Genomic DNA, 21,717 nt, shown 5'->3' on the forward strand with positions numbered 1-21,717 from the left:
GGGCCGGGCGGGGGCAACATGGCGGTAAGCGGCGGCGTGGCCCTGCTTTTGGGGGCCGTGCTCGGCCCTTTCGCCGCCTCGGTCTTCTCCTCGTCGCCCGTGGGCAGACCCGGCGAGCCGCGGAGCCGCGTGCAGGTGCTGAGCGGCTCCAACTGGAGCCTGGTGCTGCAGGGCCAGTGGATGGTGGAGTTGTGAGTAACGGCCGCTCTCCCGCCTGGGGGTGGGGTGGTGTGAAGAGGCTCACTCTTGTGGGGCGGCCGCAAGGTTCGGCCTCGCCTCGGCCCTGTGCTGCCCGGCCCGGCGCGGAGTGGAGCCGGGGAGGCCTCTGCCCGTCTGAGGGTAGCAGCGGCCTGGGGCTGGGCCCGGGGGCTCCCCCTGCCCCTCACCTGCTGTGCCCTCTGCTAAGTCCCCTTGGTGGCCTCGAGCTGACGGGCGCATCGTTCGCCGGGCTTTGGGGCCCGGTGAAGGTGTTTTTCGGCCAGGTTTGTGTTCTACACAGATGCAACGTTAGGCAGTACACGTTGTGCTGCTTGTTTGGGGCGGGTTTTTGCTGAGATTTGCGTGAGCTAGGAAGGCTGAATTGGGCAGGCAGTGTTTAGCAGGAGTGGTGTTATGTAAATAATGCGGTATGCCGTGGCTCTCGCGTTCTTGCTCTTTAAGGGTTGTGCATTATGCTTCATTAATTTTTCAGTACTGCTCATGCTTTATCCTTTTGACAGCTGGAGAGGTTTGCTGGTTGTGGCCAGGGCTTTTAAGTGCTGCTGAACAACTTCAGTGGTGCCGTGACTTCACTGGTGGTGTAAAACTTGTTGAAGAGCATGTGATGACGTTTTGTGCTTGGAGGGGAGCTCACCTGTTTGCATTTAGAAGGAAGAAAAGGGAGGAATGGTTTAAGCTGTGTACGTGCACAGTAGCTGTGTGCTGTGCAAATATGAAGTGGGGCTTTATTGTGACGTGTGTGCTATTTATTTCTCTGGAGGTTCTTTAACAGTTTTGAACAGACTAAGTCACCTGTGAAAGAGGATATGGCCCACCAACATCTGGACTTGTGCTCCTTCATAAATGCTTCCACAGCTGCTCAAAGTTCTATTCTTCTTCAATATTGAATTTTAGTTATCCTGATCTTTTTAGAGGAAGGGACTGTCACTTCCTCGTGGGCTTTGGTGCTCTGGAGACCTCATGTTATCAATGAATGGCTGGAGGTGATCCTGAAATGGCTGATCAGAGGCCCAGGGATACCCACTGTGACAGCAGAGGACAGGGGTTTGCTGCTTTGATTTTGAGTCATCTTATTTTTACTTTTTGACCCCATATTTATCTATGTTGCTGTTCTGACATTCTGGCCCTAGGTGGAAGTTCTGTGAACTTGCCTATTAATACACAGCTCGGTGAATCTTAGGGAGGAAATAGACTGCTTAAGGTGACTCAGCGCTTTCTTGTATTTCTGAGAAAGCATTTCAGTAACTACCGGTGCGTGGCCCTGGGGAAGGAAGAAGACAGGAGCTGACTGAAATCAGAAGTGGTTGGGATGATGAGCAGTTCAAATTGCTTTGTGTGTCTGTACTCCACTTGAAACGCTCCTCCGTCAGCTAAATTACCTTTAGGTTTTTCTGTGCGTGTACTGTGCTTCATGTGGGAAAGGAACTTGGTCCTCTATGCTGCTTTCTGGGGCACACTTTTAATACTTCCTACTTCTGAGAAGGGATCTTTGCATCTCACGAGGGTGCTAACTTAATGCTGCTGTTTCTGAATGAAGTTTGATGTTCTTGATTGTGTCTAAACAATAGTTTGAGATTCAGAATTAGTTTCTTATCATTCTTACAGCTGTTCTCATATCGGCAGATTTGCCTTCTGCTGATTTTTATGTGACTTAGACAGGATTTTTTATGTGATGTGGACAGGAGTCCTGCACTTCACTGATTCACTTCTGCACTGCGTGGGTCTGTTGGCAAGGCTGCAGCACTGTTCATCAAACTCCATTCGATCAGAGAACCTGCTGTTTCTTTATAAGACTTTCTTTAATGCAAAAGCTGTCAGGAAAGAAAAGTTGTTTCTTTCCATCTGTGAAAGTAGTGTAGGCTAACTACCACGTGCTGCCACTATTTTTATTACTTGTTCCTGGGTGTACAAATGGAGAGACTTAAGCCAGAAATAACTTGTATGCAGGATTCATAGGAGTAATAGGATTTTTCTTCCTTCATCCATCCAAGCTGAAGTGTGTGTACTTGACTGACTACTTATAAATAATCAGTTATTTGTAGCTGACAAAACCGCAGGCCCTGAAAGCGCTGCTGCATTTTGATGATAATGTTCTGGATAACTTTGCTTCTGCAAAAGACATCACAAAACTTCTTACTTGCTGTTACTATCACAGCACACAGACCTTTGCTGAAGTGCTGAAAGTATGATGCTGGAATAAACCGTTGTAAAAAGCTTTGTTATTTCTAGTTTGCAGCTGCATGATAATGTTTTGCTAGTGTGAGGAGCTTTTTGTCTTTATTTTTAATGTTGTGTCTGTTGGGGATATAGAATACTAATTCCTGGTCTCTGTCCTTGAGTGTGTTACAGGCTCGTGCCTTTTGCATTTGTAAACATAGCTCATTCCACACTTGATTGATCTCAATGTAACTTCCTCTTCTTCTTGAAGTAGATAAATGTTAGTGGTCTTTATGCTTCTGATTATAAATTAACTCCTGTTGATCCTGCAGCACTTCCAGTGTTTGCCACTGGGAAAATCTCTACTTCAGTTCCCACACGGGATGTAAAATGTTTTGGTTCCCTTCACTGAAACTTTCAATGAACTATTAGTGCTACATGATCCTGAAGATGGGTGTTACAATTTTCAGTTTTAATTCTCGCCAAGGCTTTGGGGGGGCAGGGGGAAGGGAGGAGAGTAGTAACCACAGTAGTAGTAAGTAAGCAATAATCATGTTTTCAAATCTAGCTTATCATAGAGCCTGTGGCATAGGTCTGTTACTTATTCCTTATTGTTTATAGTTAAAGTATTGTCCTGCTGCTTAATAGGTGAAGTTATCGCAAGGGGTCAGTGCCCAGTACTCCTATGGAAACTACACTTCCAACTGAGTATGCTGTAAGTCTAGCTGAATGTGTTGCTGTTTGCATGGCTTAATGCTTATAAACAGCTCAAAAGACTCTGTAAAACCTTTAGAATTCAATAAGTTATTCAACAGTTAACTTAGATTCAGAACTCAGTAAGACTGGGGAATGTTCTGCCATTTGTAAGAGTACAGTCTCATATTTTGTCTTTCTACACTTCTTTGTCCTAATAATTAAAAATGAAGAAACAAAAAACTAGAGCTTCTGTTTGGTTGTGAAGCTCCTGCAGACCTCCTGACTGAGTTTAGAGGAAGCAACTAAGTGATCTGTGAATTCTTGTTTAATAACTGAACATTGGCTCGCCCTTTGCCAGACAATGGCTGAACAGAAAATGATAAAATGTGAATCTGAAATATCCTTGGTAGCAGATGCTTTACTATTGTCAGAAGGACAAATCTGTACCTAACGGTGGAACTTAGTTTGCTGAAATACTTGAAGATTTTGCAACCTTTTTTCAGGGATTGTTTGGCATTCTGTTTTCAAGATGAATGCTCTGTCCTTTTGAAATATAAAAGCTTGTGAATGGACATTTGTTTATTCTATTGGATTGCAGATGGCACTCTTACAGTTCTTTTGTTCTTGAAGTTAGAAAGCTGAGTAATTACAATACAATATTATAATTACAAATTTAAATACAATAATTACAATTACAAATACAATAAACGTGGCCTTGCTTCCCATCTTGTTCTTGAAAGGTTAAAGTGCACTTCATTAGTCTGTAGAATGAGTGGTGGGTGGCACTTCAAATGTTATCCTAGAGAACCCAATTTCATTGGCTTAGAGTGTATTACCCCACAATGGTCAGCAGTTGCTTTTCCCCTTGATTTGGATATTACTGGAAAAGATATGCATGTCAGGTTGCTGAGGGAAATACAGCGAAGTGGGAGCTTGTAAGGTTGAGCTCTAGCTCTGAAACGAAGTCAGAACAGCATCTTATTGCATTGCCATTCTGGTCAGTCGGCAGCAGTGCCTGGCTTCAGCTTAGCTCTTGGTTTGGGCTGCATGAAATAGTCCAGATACCCTGCTTGTGGCTCTGAAATAATCCCTTAAGCTTTTGTGAGCTCTTATTCAAGTTCAAACCTAGCACAGCAATATCTTTAAAAATGCTGTTGGTCCACAGAAATTGGTTTATAGAAAGAATTTGAGCTATTTGGTTTCGCTCAAATATTGTAATGAATGCTGCAAGCATGTTTGCTAGGGTTTTAGCAATTTGCAGAGACTTACTTAACTTTTGTGAAGCATCTGTTTTGGGACTCTGTGAGGACAGGAAATTCACTACAGTGCATACCACTTAGTAGTCCTTGCTGCAGATGAGAAGAGGAACAATGCAATCATTTCAATTAGAGTTGTCAATAATAAAAGCAAAATACTGTATATTAACACAGTTAATTGGAAATAATGGAGATGGGGAGAGTGCATGGAATATAAAGGAGAGGAATCAAAGATGTGAAGGTGGAATAGCTAGCCTAAATGTGTTGTTTCTATACTCATTAAGCCTTTGGCGCATTTCTGTGTGTATTTTGAAGGGGAAGAATGTGTGTCACTGAGAACAGTAGTTATGCTGCTTTCCCTCTTTCCCCGCTCACTCTGATTCTTGGCAGTCTGCAGTGTCTACAGGAGTTCTTTCCTCTTGCTCATTTGCAGGTAGTGTGCTCCCTTTAGTTTCCTGAGGAAATATTGATTGATTGACTTATGGCATAGTTGAGAACCTTCCTTCCTCACTTGTTCTTTTTTTTTCTTCCTGTTAGACCCTAGTGAGAAAGGATGTCTTAGGCTGCAACATTTCATGATAAGATTTTCATGTGTGAAGGCTGTAGAAACCTGGCTCAAAGGAGAAAGCAATCTCAAGTATTGCAGTTATACTTTGTAGTACTCCTTATCTTAAAAACAAATCTATATTTTTGCCCTTTTTTGGGTGAGTACTTCAGTGGAGAAGGTCTGAGAACTGCTGTTCTACACGCTTCTAGGGTGCTTAAGCTTAAGTTAGTTTAAATGAAGTCTTGCTATGGGACTAATTAGCCATCTGCTTTACTCACCTATTTAAGGTCTGGAAGAAGATTGGACCTCCACTTTCAACTGTGTTTTATTGTTTTGTGGTATTCTTACTGGAGGACATTTGAATTGTCAGTCAGCTTTATGGTTTTATGACTGATGTGGATGTCTGAGCACTGAAATTCTTGTGTTTCAATGTTATACAATCTCTACTTTTTCTAAATATTAGTTTGTTTTAGTGTTCAGAATGTTTGTTGGTCAACTGAGAAAACTACTTGACAAAATAAAAGAAATATCTTTTCTGTTGTTGCTAGTACCATTCGATGAGGAACTATCTCAACAATTGCACCTCTAATTTTTATAGTACTTCTGATTTGAAATCAGGCTGATAACTTGGTTTGTTTTAAACGATGCCATTCATAGAAGAAAAAGATAAGTTGTGTGTTTTGAGAGGAGAAAAGCTAGATTAAACAGGAGATCTCCATCTTTGCTGTTTTTTCTCTTGAGGAAGTTCTCTGCCTGTTGCTGTAAGCTGTTTTACCTTTGTAGATTCTTGCAGCTTCCTGAAACTGCCATCACAGCAAAGTGAAGAACTGAACAGGATTCTGGGTTGCATCTATTCAGTATCCATAGTCACTAATAATGATACTAAACAGGCAGATTGTGAATTGTTTACATTCGTCTGAAGATAAGCAAATTGGTCAATTCCCTAGCCAACAGTTAAGAGTGGAAATGATTAGTGGTATGGCCTGTCCCATTGTGTGTCAGAAAATCTAGGTCAAATCCTTCTGTGTTTACTAATTACCTCTAGTGATACAACTGAATGGCATGCTTATTCAAACAGATTTTACCTCAAGTTTTTTTTATTGCAGCCATCAGTGCAGTTGCTAATACTTGAAAGCCAAGACTTGTTTTTATGTGCCTGTGTAATATCAAATCACTGCAAGCATGAGCTAATCCAGCTGTAGATCAGAGGTGGAAATAGACTTTGCTTTTCTTGACTTAAAGAGCTTAATATTTTGCTTCCAGATTTTCTTATGCTCTCTGTAGAAAAATTCTGGTCCTATAAGGGATTGGGGTAGGAAGACACCTGGCTTCTTTGAAACAGTGATTTTAATCAACTTATATATATTGCTGTTGCAATGGATCAGACCATTAGATAGGCATTTGCCTTATTTACAGCAGTGAGATGATGGGTGAGGATATTTAAACTGTAAAGCTCTATGCTGTGTACGAGGCCTAATAAGGCCACAGATGAGGTATCACAGGTATGTATGTGCTTGTGATAATGAACTTGGCAATAATTTATAGGTATGGGGTGTTTTCAATCAGATTTCTTTTAAGTTGCTTTTTAATATGCAACAACCTATGGGAAACTAACTTTTGTCAACCAAGTGTCCAGGTCTTGGCTTTAATTCCAGTAGACTTCAATTTAAGTTGAGAAGACCTGAGTGCTGTTTTCTTGGAACACCAGTATAGCCACAGGACACAGTGCAAACAACATGTTAAGAGTTAAATGTACTCTCTAGTGCAGAAGGGAGAGCTAGAGGAGCAACAGCCCAAACACTGGTTGTACAGAAATGCTAATGGTTTCCTTGTCTGTTTGTGGAGTATAACTGAAGAAGTTCAGCTTGCATCTGCTTTTGTAAATGACCTGTGCTTGGGTCATGTGAGTTGATGGACTTTAATGTAGATTCGTTAGTGCATGCATGGGTTTGCTTTACGACCGCTATACATATATGTGTGCGAGTGTATATACAAAAGGATGTATTTCAAGTATACCTTAAGCAGGCTGAAGATTAATATATCTTGTCATGCCATGAATTTGACTCATCCAGAGAAGCTGGATTTAGAAAGCATTCAAACTTCTGTCTTTAATTTTAGAGCAGCATCAGTAGCATTATCTGACATGTGGTTTCTTACCTGTCACTCAAACTATTGTAATGAAATGTAGTCTGTTTTTCAAGTATGGTATCTCTCAAACTATTAGCAAAAGCTTTCCACAGGGCAGCAGCTCTGTCTCTTGAGACTTTTTCCAGCATCCTCTGAAACAATAGTGACAAACTGTTTCTTGGCACAATTAGATTTATGTACTTTTTTCAGATGTACTCATAAAAAATGCTATTTTCAAAAAACCCACAATATTAGCTTTAATACTTAAAAATGCACATTGTATTTTACTGTAATAGAAACTTCTGATTTTAGCTAGTGTTCTTTAACATCAAAATTACAAGATTCCCTTTCCAAATTAATTTTTTTTATAGTGGTTTTGAAACCTACTGATCACTCAGGAAGCTTGATTCTATCTCTTCCATAAGAAATTATTTCAGGAATTTTTTATTAATGTGAAACATTTTTGGCTTGAGAGAGTAACCGTTTCCTGGTTAGAAGACCACCAGGCAGTAGGAGGTGCCTCTGTTTGAGCTGGATAGCAGTACTGGCAGTCAGACCAAAGGGGTGAGGCGGTCCCTGGTAGAGGTCCCCAGTCAGAGTACAGTGGGTATGTGGGCTATTAGGGATATTGGACTCAGCCCATGAAGAAATTTCCTCTTTCTGCTAAGAGTGAATGAAAAATGTGGTCATGTATATTAAGTACTGTGACAAATAGTGTCTCTAGGTGAACTAATTTTGCTTCCTTACCTTTTAAAAATGTTAGAAATGTATACATTCTGGCCCCTAGTCAATTAAAGTGAGCTGTGGCTCACAGAAAAACCAGGCATAGCACATATATATGCCTAACATGTGTATATAACCAGACCTTGCAAGCTGCAGAAGCTTGACACGGGCTTTGTCAATCTTGCTAAGACAAAGTACATAAAGATGGCGAATGGGATTCTATCAAAACATGAATGTTTTCTGACTTGGTCTTTCAAATCAGCTGTTCTATCTCCATATTGGTAATATCAGTCAGAATGTCAAACTTGGTTTTAATGGTTTTAATGCTCCAATAGCGTAGAAATCTCAACTCTTAAAATGTGTTCTTATCTTACTGAAATTAATCCCGAGGAAAAGCAGAACAGTGCAAACAGTAGGCATTTAATGTGAACTTTCTTTAAATCTCTAAAGAGCGCTACTGAAAAGGGCATGCTCTGATGTATTGAGTAGCAGGCTGAGGCAAATGTAATTTCTAAAAGTACAGAGGTGTGGGAAATCAATACAAAATGCTAAGTTGAACTATACCATTTCAGAGGGCAGCCTGCTTTTAATAATTCAGATAGCTGCCATGAAAATAGATTTATTGTTCTATGTAAATAGAATAAATAATGTCTGGTGACGGTTTTAGATATAAATTTCACAAGTTTGAGGAAAAATTGTTTGTTTTAATAACATTAAGAAGAGTGTAGTTTGATGTAAAACTACTTGATTATCTTATTCAATAGACTTGATTATGAAAAACTGCCTTTTTTTTCCCGCGGTTGATCTGTTTGTATTTTCCCTGTATGGTAAATCAATTTGAATGCATACGTATGAAAGGATTAAAATATTTTAACCTTTTTTTCCCTGCCTTCTTTAGCTATGCTCCTTGGTGTCCAGCTTGTCAACAGATTGAATTGATATGGGAGAGTTTTGCGAAAGAAAGTGAGCACCTGGATATCACTGTGGGAAAGGTGGATGTCACTCAAGAGCCAGGTATAGCATGTAAACAATTGGTTTTTTTTAATAAAAGGAATTAAGTATCAGTATCTGAATGTGCTTTATTTTAATAGAGTACCTGGGTTACCAGGCAAGTAAGAATAGAGGCTTCTGAACCAAAATAACGTTATCCACATTTTGCATCTCCACATAGCTCACATATGTGAGGATAAGTGTTTATATGGTTGATTTGAAGAAATTAAAAACTGGGGCGGTGATCAGGCTTCATATTACTAACGTACTAAAAGAGGCTTACTTCCTATTTTGATCGTCTTCATTGGAAGCTGTTGCCCATCTCATTCCTCTCCAAACTCTCTGCAGAGGAATCCAGTTCTGTAACTTCCAGTTTCTGTGTTTCAGAGTGTAGTACCACTACCACAGTGCGAGCTGGCTTTAATAAGCTTTTAATGACTTTCATTATGGTGCTGTTTGTTTGTCTTGTTTAATTGTATTAATGCTTTTAAAGTGCAGCCTTGTTTTTTCCTGTTTTGATGCATGTATGCGAATGTTTACAAAAACAACTTCGTACCACTCCACAGAAGCATAAATGCAGTCTTGTTCCTGCTTTAGTGATTCCTTTCAAAGTTCTGAATGTGTTTGTGTAAACTATGTACTGACACACTGACCTCTTGGTGTTGGGCTTGCCTATAGTGTGTACAAAAATTAATAACAGTTCAATAAAGGTGAGTTTGAACATGAACAATTTTTACATAAAGTTTATAGCCTATTTCTGCTTCTTCACATTAATAGAGCAGTGTTTACTCTGGAGTTAAGACCATGAGTGAAGATCCATTATAATCCCATCTTCTAATTGTCTCCCAATTATAGAGGTTCTTTGCTTAGGTGTTATTTCAGTTTGGGGATTTCAGTCTTGATTATGACATTTCACTGTGATCAGCTTAGAAATGCACTCCCAAAATGAGGCTTTGACAATAAAATATTTGGGATTTGAAGACATTAGTCTTCCCAGTAAAGAATTGGTGGTTATGCTGTGAACTGGAGGGACTGTGTGTTTGAAGTTTTCTCTGGGTCTGAATTTATCTGACTTGAATGATGCAAAGTACTTAATGTCTTGGGTGTGATTTTTAACTAGAAGTTCCTCACGTATTTGAATTTTTAATAGTGCTCAGAGTCTTGTCCTCTGAAGGTGTTCGATTTTTTTTTTTTGTGAGTCAAAGAATTGGCCAAAATGATGCATTCATGCCAGTGTGTGCATAATATACCTGTAATATCCCGTTCAGCACAGAGTATGGAGACTGTAGATACTCAAATTAGGAAACAAAGATTTATTACAGATCGGACCTTTTTGTGTCGATGATGTAGTTTTGGAGGTATACAAGTTCCTTTGGAATCTCTGAAGTAACTGAGGTATTTTTACTATGGCTTTGTGCTTCAGTCTGTCTTTCAGTTCTTGTGCTTAAGTGCCCTATCTCCTGTTTTTCACTTGCCCAGAGAAAGTAGTTGGAAATATGTAAAATAAGGGAAAAAACACTGGGTGTGTCTAGATTTGTATAAAATAATGCTTAGGACTCTGTAGGGCAAAGTAACCACTCATGGTGCTTAATTACAGTTGCTACACAAAGTAGCAATGCTTAATGGCTTTACAGTGTTTCCGTCAGTTGACAGACCCATCTCCAAGTACTTAGTCCTTCCTTGTCACTTCTATTGAAACATTCAGTGTTTCAGGAGCAAATAATAGCGGTGCTTCTGGATTTCATGGTTCTCTGTATTTGTAGTGCCTTTAGGTTCTCAATCTCAGTGTTTACCACCACTCTTTTTAAAACAAGATTTGTTGGATCTTCCATACCTAATCTTCTTGGAATACTTGCTTGTTGAAAGCAGGGGTATTTTCAGATAGCTTCCGTGTTCTCTTTGTATTTTCTGGGGAATGGTGAAAACCAAAGCTGTTAGGTTTTTTTTTCCTGTTCTTAGTTTTCCCCTGACAATATAATGGCATATGTTGGTTTTAGATTTGTAAATATATGCTTAACTTTACTTCCAGTTAAAACTATTAACCAGTTAAGGTTTGTATTAGGCATGGGCCAAAACAATTTGCAGTGTATTCGTAGCTGGCTGAAGCTGACTCACATCTGATTTTGCTAATTTAAGGAGGTGTATTAAATATGCAAAAAAAATTTCCAAGTGAAGTTTTAGGGTGCTTCAGCACACTTTGGCAACAGATTTTGGTTTATATACTTCATTACTCCTTGTAAGACCATTGGTACTTGCTCAGAGATAGATTACAGGTAAGACGGATTTAAGCTAGCTATTTCATTTTGTTTGCCTGGCTAGTCCTCATTAGAATATCAGAGTTTTTCAGTATTCCCTTAACATTCTCTGCTCTTAAGCTTGTTATGGTCTTCATGGCTTTCCACTTTGGTTTTTCTTGTGCTTCTCCTCTTTCTGCTTGATTAATTCTACTGTTATGCTTGCATTTTTGTTTAATTTCTTTCCTTCTGCTGCCATGGCTTAAAACTGTTTTATAAGATTTCCCACCATCCTGCCCCCCACAGCAATAAAAGATGAATGCTGAATAATTGAGATGAAGATTCCTTCTATCTTGGAACGTTAAAGAAGCTTGTGCTTGGTTTGATTTAAAAATCTTAATTTTTTGTTGTTGTTCTCTAGAGGCGTTTACAGTAGAAGAAGAATTAGTACTGAAATTTAAAAATACCTTAGTTCAGCCTGGTTCCCCTTTGTTTCTATAGGCACATGCTTTTGCTGGAATACCTTTATATTACCAAATTCTTGGTGCAGAAAGCTACTTAATGACTCAGTTCCTTGGAAAATGGTTCAGAGCTTTACAAAAGGAAACGTTAAATAAGTGATTTGTCCTGTCTCCCTTACATTGGAACTTTGTCTGAATGGCTGGAGGTCTTCAGCCCTTACTAAAAGAGTTAAACTGTATACCTAGGGATTGATAACCTCTGAAGCCTTTTTTTTTTCCCAAAATAGTGCATCTCATATCATATTTCAAATCATATCTCATTTCCATCAGTGTATCTCATCTCTTAGTTTGCAGTCTTCAAGTTGGTTGTGTTGAATATTACAATTTTTGAGGCAAGTTCTTTTCCATCTTGTGGGCTTTCCTAATTGTCAGGGGGTGGTAGTGTCAGATAGCCAAGTTGGAAGCAGGAAGAGAGTGATATCTTCACTTGACAACTGTCCTTAGTTGAGCGTTACAGACAGCCTGCTTACCACGTTTGGGAGCTTTCTGTTTCACTCGTGCAATGAGTCTATAGACTGGGAGATCTCCATTGGTGTACCAAACACTGCAGTGACGCTGGGTGCACTTGCACCTATTACTCTGTAGCATTACTGAGCGCAAGGTCAGAAAACTCCAAATGTTCTTCCCCTCACAGCTGATTTTTTTGGTGATTTGGAGAATCATTTTGATCATTTGGAGAATTTTCCTCTAAGTTGTGTTACGTTGTGACTGTCAAGTGTGGTGCTTGTATATTAGTGCACCAGCTGCTTTCAGTGTGGGTATTGCTTCCAGCCAGCCTTATGAATCCCTGCTTAAACTTTTCTTTGTCTGTTCTGCCACCACATAAGTTTGCCCACAATGCTGATGAGCCACCTTTCTGGATGATATGAAAAACTACTCTCGTGGCTGAAACATGTAATATTTTACAGAACAGGGTGTTGAGACATCCCAAGCTTTATAATCAGTATTTTAGCATAGCACTTCTATTTACGTAGATAGGAATAATGTATGGGAAGGAAGGTTAAGAACCTAGAAGCGCCCAAAATACTGTCTTACTGCAGTCGTGTTTATGAGATACGTTGTCTTCCTACAGATACCAGAACAAATAGGTTATGCAGTGTACGAGGATTATTTGGAAGAAACAAACAAGCAAATGAGATTACTTTATTTAATGACTTAAGTACAGGCAGTCTTAAATGTGCAGCTCTAAATCATTTAAAATCAGCTGGAGGATGAAATAAAATCAGGGGCCAGAGTTAGAAAGGCACTGTTGTCATTGTTACAATCATTAGTGGCTCAACTTTCTAGTGGTCATCTGGATGAGATTGTATATAGACATAAGCACTTGGGATCCTGAAATAGAGATGCTTTTTTTGTGTGTGGCTCTTTTTCCTTTTGGTTGGAAGGTTGCATTGCTTGCTGGTCTGTCTGGTCAAAACATTCAGCAGTGCGCAAGTATTCATGAGTGAATTCCATGTAGAAAAATGTAGCAAATGTTCTTTGAGGTAAATATTTTTACTTGATTTGGCAACAGTATTTTGTATCTGTTAGTTAGAAGCAGTTCTGAAGATTGAACTGTAAACTTGTTTTTACAAAGCAGTGGCAAAAGCTATGCAGTCTGCTTTCTAATATACAAATACAGATCTATAGGTGTTTATAGGTAAGTCAGAATGCTGGGAAATTTTCAGTTTTACATAATTGTTTGTGGTTTTTTTCTTCATTTATAGGATTGAGTGGTCGTTTCTTTGTCACAACACTTCCTACAATTTACCAGTAAGTATCATACTGAAAAAAATTGGCTGTTTCTATGCATAGTCTCTTCTCTGTCTGGTTTGTACAGTGGTACGGAAGGTGTAATGGCTGACTGGATTACATAATTCTGAGTTTTTAAAAAACATTTCTCGTGATCTCAGTGCATTTACTGAACATCAAATCTATATGTTTAACTTATGGTGGAAGGTTTTTCCTGCAAACAATTTTGTACCTCAATAAATGATGCTTTTTCAGTCTGAAAACATTGTTTAATAACTTACAAGAACTGATGCCAGTTGGCATTTATTGACATCTATAAACCTGGTTATCTGTAAGCAGAAACACTTGACCTTATATAAGTGTATCTCTTCACTTTCTCATTTTAATAATTGACTGCCTGGGCCTCATGTAAAATAGTCCAGAAACTTTTTACTAATCATGTAGTACTGCTTTTGTTAATACTAAATTCTTGATCTGATGACTTGGTGCCAGTATGTTGCAGTTGTATCCCTCTGGCCACTTGTTTTACGCTGTAATGCTGAAACATAGATGACAATGAAGGAGTACTGTCTTTCAGTTTCAGTTCCAGTTGTTGCTTATAGCTTTACTTACATTAACAAAGTCCTCATCGGGGACTTCTTTAACTTACGTGGCTTTACTAAATTCTATTGTTAACAGTACTGTTGGAAACAAATCACAAAAGCTGTTATGTGTCTCTTCAGTAAGGGATGACATCTTATAAATAGAGAGCCCTTTAAGTAATGATACTGAGCCATACATGTACCTATATTTGTGTATGTATATATAGATTTTTTTAATTCCAAAAAGTGTGTATAAATTGGTTTGTTACCTCATGTTTTGTATTCACTGTAAACTGAATATGATAGCGATTTTTAATAAGCAGCAGAAACATTCTGGTGGAAAAACTGCAACTATCTATCAGATAAGTTTTGAAACACTGAAAATATGTTGGTATTTGGGTTCCTGACCAAGTCAAATCTCTGTATGTAGGTTTTGTTGGTTTTTTTTTTTGGGGGGGGGGGGGGGGGGGAGGGGGAGATGGAATGTGGCAGTAGATTGTATTTTTACCATAGAGCTAAAGCAAGGTTTATGTTAATTTGTATTTTTGATTTTTAGTGCAAATGATGGAGTATTTCGCAGATACAGAGGCTCACGGACATTGGAAGATCTTCAAAGTTATGTTCTAGAGAAAAAATGGGAAGCTGTGGAGCCTGTAGCAGGATGGAAGTCTCCATCTTCTATAGTGTAATACTTTGTTTTTATTAACAAATGTTATAGCTCAGTATTCATTAAGGGTGCTATGTTGACAGCTGAAAGACAAAAAGCCTTTATTCCCTAGACACGTAGGCTTTACAGACACAGTCTGTATCAACAGCCTCCTTTTGCAGTTTCTCACCTTCAAAAGAAGTTTTTTTTGTGTGCATTTGATTTTGTTCATGCCTGCTGAGGTTTGTTGATATCATCTCTGAAAATGTATAAAAGGAGGAAAAAAGTACAGCCACTGAGCGTTACGTAAGTGCCAGTTCTATCTCCTAAGTACTAAAATCACATGCATGCTTATACAAACGATTACTTGATTTCCAGCTGCTCGTGGCAGAAGCATTTAGCTGCAACATTTTCTTATTTGTTTGAAAGGAAGTCTTGTGCCTTTCTTTAGAATAGGAGACAGCATAATCCTTACATAGCATTCATTAATTCTGGGGTATTTGATTTCCTTTGAAATTGCGTAGACTGCTTGCATGTAGTAAAAGATGAAACAAAGGTATGATGCCCTGCATCTCATTTTGACTAAAACTACTGTGTATAAACTCAAATGAAAAATCCAGTGGGTATACAATATTTAGTAATGGAGTGAGGAGCTACAGAGCTGCATGCTGCTGTGAGGTGGGAAAAAGATGCTCAAAGCTGAACTGGGGAACTTTTTTGTGATTAAATTTGAATGCTCTCTCAAATCATTGTTTCAGTGCTTTGTACTGAGCAAGCTTAAATGAATGTAATGTAGGGAACACATAATTTGCTTTAGCTTCCTTCTGACAGTTATCAGAAGTCTATAGGAAGAATATTTTTTTTCTGGTTTCTGGGCAGTTTTTTGTATATCTTATCTTTTATTTGTCCTAGAACCTTTTCTTCCCTTTTCATTGTGTTTTAGGATGCATGGTATGGCAGGACTCTTTCATCTCTCTGGGTATATCAGGGTAAGTAACTACGTGGTAATGCATTCCATACAACCAACACCTTCATGCTTAAAATAATACTCTGTTTGGAAGTCAAAATGTAGTTGAATGTATCATTTTATGAGACTTAAATTTCCCTTATACTTAAAATATAGTGGATTTGTAGTATCTTTGTTAAACTAAATGTAGTATCTTTGCAAAACTAGAAGTTTTGCAGTACCAACAGGCTCTGTGCCAAAAAGAAGGGTTATCATCAATACTGAAAATGTTTACTCTGCATCTGTATTCACAATAAAAAAGGGTTGGACAGTAGGAAAAATGATCGAGAGAGAAACACTTAATGTACACAGAAGTTCAAAACATACTCCAGAAACTTATTTTGAGGTGCTTCATTTGGAAGATGTTTTTCCCTGCAGTATGCAAATACTGAGGATTTTCAGACTTTTCCAATTTTGGCCAGGAAACATGCTCTCTCTCATAATCATCAAGTGTAGCTGAGATTGAAAGACTGTCTGTAGCAAAAGTCTTGCTACTGTAATATCTGGTACAAAAAATAAGTGTAGTAGGGAGTTTGCAACACTTCCAGTAAGTGTTTACTTGGGATCAAATAAAGCTTAAAAATTAGGTTTCCTGGGCAAGCTATCTTCTAATTCTTTCTTTCATTGGATAACAGTAACTTCTTATAGCCTTCTGTTACTTCTCTTATGTGTAATGTTGTCCTTGTCTAGTTTCCTTCCTGAAAGATTAAATACTCTGAGAAGGAACTTTCTCTAATTTGCTTTATACTTGGATGGATATTTCAGCTGTCCATTTCCTTATTCTTTTTGCTGTGCTATCCTTGCATATGCTTTAGTAAATGTTGGATGCTCTTCTGATATTAAGGAGAGGTGAGAGAGATGAATCTTGGACTTTGGAATATTAAACCTTCTGCAAATGTTTGTGGTTTGTTTTCTAATGGATGTGCTCTTGGAAGAGACGTGTTGTTATAATTGACTTCCTATTGGACTGTTCCATTTGATGTGATACTTAGTTCAAGCAGATGAATATTTAAGTTTGAATAACAGAGTTCAATTTCAAAGAAATCTTGATATTGCAGTCTGATTTTTTTTTCTCTTTAAAAAAAAAATGACTCACTTGGTATCTGTGTAGAGCCACCTACTCTTAAGAGCTGAAGAGTTTGAATAAGAGAGAAATTGCTCTATTTTACTGAATGAATGAATTCCCAAGTTTAAATGTGTTTTGATCTTTGTGCAAGTGTCCACCACTCTGCTTCCCAGGTGTAATTGTGAGGATAAAGCTCTGTATGGAGTCTTTTGCTTGGCAGTGGGCTTGTGAAGTGGATATAAAATAACACCTGCTTCAAATCTGACATAGTTGCTTTTTTGGTTAATGTTGACCTTCTAAAAGTACCTTTGTTTAAAGTGCCTTCATTCTGGTGGTCAGGTGTACAGGTTTATGCCATAGGTACATCTGACCTGTTAATCTCACTTAAGTACTTCCAGAGAATACAAAAGCCAAGAATGCTGTAATACATTATTCTATGCTCTGAGTATTTCTCCCACATCTATCTGGAGTAAGATTCCATGTGCCTATCTGCAGCAAAATTAACATGAAAAATTCAGTAAAGCAAAAGGAAGATTTAATTGTATGCTTAACTATCATACTAGACTTTTTTTAAAGGATGGCTGGGGCTTCTGTGAAAAGAGTTTGGTGTGTGTATATATAAATACTGTTGTGTAGGGTCTTAATTAGATGTTGATTTATGTAATGGTTTCAGCAGAATAAAAATCACATGTGGTGTTTGGTATGAAGTTAATGATTTCCTTCTCATTTCCAGCAAATTCATAGCTACCTCACTGACACTCTTGGAATTCATGTTTGGATTTCTTATGCAGTCTTCATCTTGGCTACCTTACTGATTGGCCTGTTCCTGGGTTTGGTAAGGAAATGTATTGCTTTCTTAGTTACCTAGAAATCTTAGTCTGCAGTAACTTGGGGGTGGGGGTGGGGAAGGGCAATGGGACCAAAAACTTTGTTAGTAACTTATAACGCAGTACCTGGTTCTAAATTGCATTTTAATTGGTATACAATTAAAATCCTGAAGTATTCAGTACTGCAGATTGCCCTGCTCATATTGTTGTCTACTTCTGGTAAAGGTTTGGGCTGTTCACTCAGATAATTTATTTATGAAGCTTATGCTTCAGTTTGTATTTGTTAGTCCATACACCAAACCAATGACTTACATTGTTCTTTCACATTAAAGACTTCAGGATTGCATGTGTGTGGTCAGAATGATGTAAAGACTCCAACTCCTTAAAATAGGCTTTTATGGAGGGAATTTTTATTAGCTGAAATGGGAGTCTATTTGTGGGAGTTAGCAACGCAAGTATGCTGCTGTACTGTTACTCGAAAGGACAAAAATCTGAAAGGCTTTGAAGTCTTAGGGGGTTTTAACTGACTTCCTCTATTTTCAGGACGCTAATATTGTGGTTGCAGATCACTCTTTAGTAAACAGACTTCCTTCTCTTCTGTAATCTTTTGCTTTAAGTCTTCATCAGTAATTGAAAAATCTAACATCTTATTAGCCAGAATTAATGCATTGATATATGAATCTTCAAAACATCAGAAAGGTTATTTAAAGAAAGCTCTATGTGAAAGTTCAGAGATGTGTCCTGAACCCCAGGGGTTCTGTTAGTGGGAAAAACCTCAAAGTTGCTTTACCTGCATAGTTGAAATGACTTTCTTTTGAAATACTTGAAAACTGTGACTCTGTAATGTCAACATTAAATGAGAAAGTGAGCTGGAAAAGGAGATATAGATAGGAACAAGAGTTTTGTACAAATTAGTGGTTTGGTGCACATCCTGCAAGTGCCAAGCCTGAGAAACTGGTGATGAGCCTAACTGTTCTTAACGAGCTGTTAAATTGTTATTCCATGCAGTTGTCTTGGGCACTTGGATCTCTGCCTTCAGCCCAAATACTGATGGAAATAAAAAGAAGTTGTGTAATGAACATTTATAAACTTATTTCAATGCAGTGTGCGTGTATTTAGGCAAAAACACTTTTTTATATGTAATATATGCAGTATTGATGTATTTTTTTATTGTACAATTAAAACAGCTGCATCTTTCTAGATTTTAGTTTATCAACAAATGAACACAAATCAAGGTAACTAGAAGTAAATGGCTGTGCTGAATTTTTAAGTTGTTTTTCCACTTACCTAAAACCCAAGCAAAAACACAAGAAAAGCCTCCACTCCACAAAGGAAAACCCCATGCCATGAAATAAACCAACCAACCAATGACCCAATGGTTCCAAACTGAAAAAAGTTGGAAAAAATATGAACTTAATATTGCAACCCCTTCTAACACATTTTGTGATTGAAATGTAGTTCTAACATTGTATCATTTGTCTCTTATTTCCTTTGTGCTATTCTTAATGTATGGCAATGAGAGAAAGATCTTCCTTTGTGTTTTGATTGTATGTTTTCCAGAGTAGGCTGCTCTAAGGAAGAGGCAAAACCATAAGACAGAATCAAATGTGAAAGATTAAAGTACAGGCAGTGGGTCAGAACTGCATAATGTACCAAAGCATAGAAAATCTTGGCCAAGAAGATTTCTGGAGTGTGAAATAAAATAAAAATCCTCAACTGGTTCTGACCATCTCTTCTGAAGATGCTGAGCATTTCAATTCTGAATGAATTCAGGGAGGTAGGAGGCAGAAACTATGGAGTGGCAAACAGAATGCTCGTTCGTATACAGAGCTTGCACTTTTTCCCCCAGATTTTTAATTAAGTTCTTCCAGACAGCTCTTGCCTTGACCCCGATAATACAACTTTCTAGATTTTATCTGAAAGGATGAATAGTAAAACAGGTATTTCTTTGTTATAGCTATAAAGACAACTTGAAAAAATATTTAGACATAGTATTTGTCTAGGACTTTCTGACCACTGCATTTGTTTCCTGTGACACTTTCAGAAAGTAAATCTGTTGATATTCTTGCAGTTTGAGCTTGAAGTTGAATGAGACAGCAATGTTACTTTCCATTTTAAAAGCCAAAGCTACAGAGCAGTTAACATTTGTTGTATAAACTAAGTGTTAAAGCACTCAGTGTAGATCCAAGTAGGGGTGGATATGCACCGTGTATTCTTTCTGAAGTTGTTCTTGAGATCCTGTCAAATTCAATTGACTTTTTTTTAGCATAAAGAAAAAATCCAGACTTGGTGAGTGAATTATCTTATGTGATGGTGGTAGGGCCCATCATTTATCACTTGTTCTCTGAGCAGCCTTTTGCTGTTCAGCAGGTTTTTGCACATCTGGAGTTATGGAAAAGCACTCATCTTTGTTCATGTGAATACCTAAAATTACATGCTGGTAAGAATACCTTGCTATTCAAATTATAGCACACTAATCTTTTCTGTCGAGTTTCATTTTTAAGAGCTCCTGCCAGTGAAGATAGTCTGAAGTGAAAGTATATTGAAAGTCTCTGAAGTAGAGAAAAGAAATGAATCCAGAATCAGTGAAGTAGTAAGGTGATGGAAGATGAGTAATGATGTATCCCAAGTCACACTATTCCTTCTCATCACCAGCTTGCCGATTATATTTTTACATCAGGTACAAATAAAATAGTGTAGGGGCTGCTGGAATGAAATGCATGTTTGTTAACCAAGGCTTTTTTTCTCCACCCTTTACCCAGATGCTGGTTTTGATTTCAGACTGCCTTTGTCCATCGAAGTCAAATTACAGAAATGAAACATCTGGTAAGAACTCCTAAGTGGGTGGGATGCTGTAATTTTAAATGTATGCTTGTAGGAGGGAGGGCAGTGTGTTGTCAAGCACTGAAATTTCAGCCTGTAAATCTAAGTATGCACTTTAATCACCCAGTGACAAGAATTTATATGTCTGAACTATCAGTAAAAGCATCTACATGGAGGAAAGTGAAGCTAACAGCAAGGAAAACCCAACAACACCAAAGAACAGCAGTCTTTCTTTCTCGTACAACTGTCAAGTGGCTAAAGGCTTTCAAAATGACAATTTCTTAAATAAATATACTAGGTTTTGTTTATTTTGTGTAGCTGCATCTTTGCTAGATCTGTTGCTGAAATGTAAAAGTGATTTGCTTTGGTAGGATACTTCCATGACCTATTATGTACTCTGTGTTGCCTTAGGAGCATTCTGTATCTATACAATTCTCTATCTGTATTGTGGAAAGAAGGGTAAAGAAGGAAAGAGAATCAAGTAAATATAGATATTGCAGGAAATAATAAACTGGCGGTTAAGGAACTTGGACTGCAATTTATCATTAGCCACAAATCAGACTTTGTTGCAGTATTGAGTCTTTGAGAGTCCCTATATAAGCTTCATATGGGTAAAGATTAGAACAAGTGTTTCTGGGTCTGAATCTTGTATGCAGGGCTGTTTCTTAGTGCATGAGGGAAAGGGAGGAAATTTCACCTCCTGGTGATTAGATGTTGTCTCTTTTTTTTAACCCCTCCCTCACCACATAGAACTAAATTTTCCTCTGAAATTTTAATGTTATTCACTAATCTTAAGGGAAAAAAATATGTGGTGTGGGGTGTTACATCTCCTTCAAATAAAAAGAAAGGATGCATCTTGCTGGGGCCTAGTGAGAGGGCTTCAGACCAGCATCCTGCTCCATAGGGAGTGGGAGGCAAAGGCTTGTACACAAAACTGAGCCTGTTGTCAAGATCATATGTGTGTGAAGTTCTAGAACTCCTTGTGGCACAGTTGTGCTATCAAATGGTGTCAAAACTGAACTGTAATTAAAAGTTTATTTTGTAACTATGTACATCTGTTTGCTGTATAAGAAGATGCATCTGTGACACTTGCCAGTAAGACTTCAGACAAATTTAGAATTCTTAAAGATGCAAAATTACTCTTTTCAGAATCACTGTATCGATAGAAAAAGTGTACTGCTGCAGTTTGCTACCCAGTTGGCTTACTGACCCAGCAGCAGGTGTTACCTGACAGAGCTGATCGGTATCACTTTCTCACTGATCTGTTTAGTAATGATATCTCTTCAAGGAACCAAACCATCTGTCCTGTCTTTAGTTTGTAACTTGGTGGAGCCATTTAAAAGCTCTCTGCCTGATAGGCAGGTAAAATGAATGATAATGGAAGAGAAAGACTACTGAAGATTTATTTGAAAGAATTGAAAAATAAGGGAAAAAACAGTGCTATTCAAAAGTTTTCAGCAAAGTTCACGAGTATTTTGGAGTTGTAATATATTGTAAGGTACCTGATGTATTTCACATATGTAATGGTGTACCTTTAAAAGACATTGTTCTGAATATCAGTCTAATT

General features: G+C 38.1%; 1 protein-coding gene across 1 annotated transcript in view; it reads left to right on the top strand.

Annotated features, from left to right (window-relative positions):
- Positions 1–21,717, top strand: part of TMX4 (thioredoxin related transmembrane protein 4) — a 25,765-nt gene continuing 4,048 nt past the window's right edge. Inside the window, exons 1-7 of the mRNA NM_001199408.3 lie at positions 1–191; positions 8,624–8,739; positions 13,177–13,222; positions 14,339–14,467; positions 15,372–15,417; positions 17,234–17,335; positions 20,090–20,153. Of these exons, the coding sequence (NP_001186337.1) occupies positions 19–191; positions 8,624–8,739; positions 13,177–13,222; positions 14,339–14,467; positions 15,372–15,417; positions 17,234–17,335; positions 20,090–20,153 (676 nt within the window). The 5' untranslated portion in view covers positions 1–18. The remainder of the gene's footprint in view (positions 192–8,623; positions 8,740–13,176; positions 13,223–14,338; positions 14,468–15,371; positions 15,418–17,233; positions 17,336–20,089; positions 20,154–21,717) is intronic.

Source organism: Gallus gallus, chromosome 3, assembly GCF_016699485.2.
Source record: "Gallus gallus isolate bGalGal1 chromosome 3, bGalGal1.mat.broiler.GRCg7b, whole genome shotgun sequence".
Lineage (NCBI taxonomy): Eukaryota > Metazoa > Chordata > Aves > Galliformes > Phasianidae > Gallus > Gallus gallus.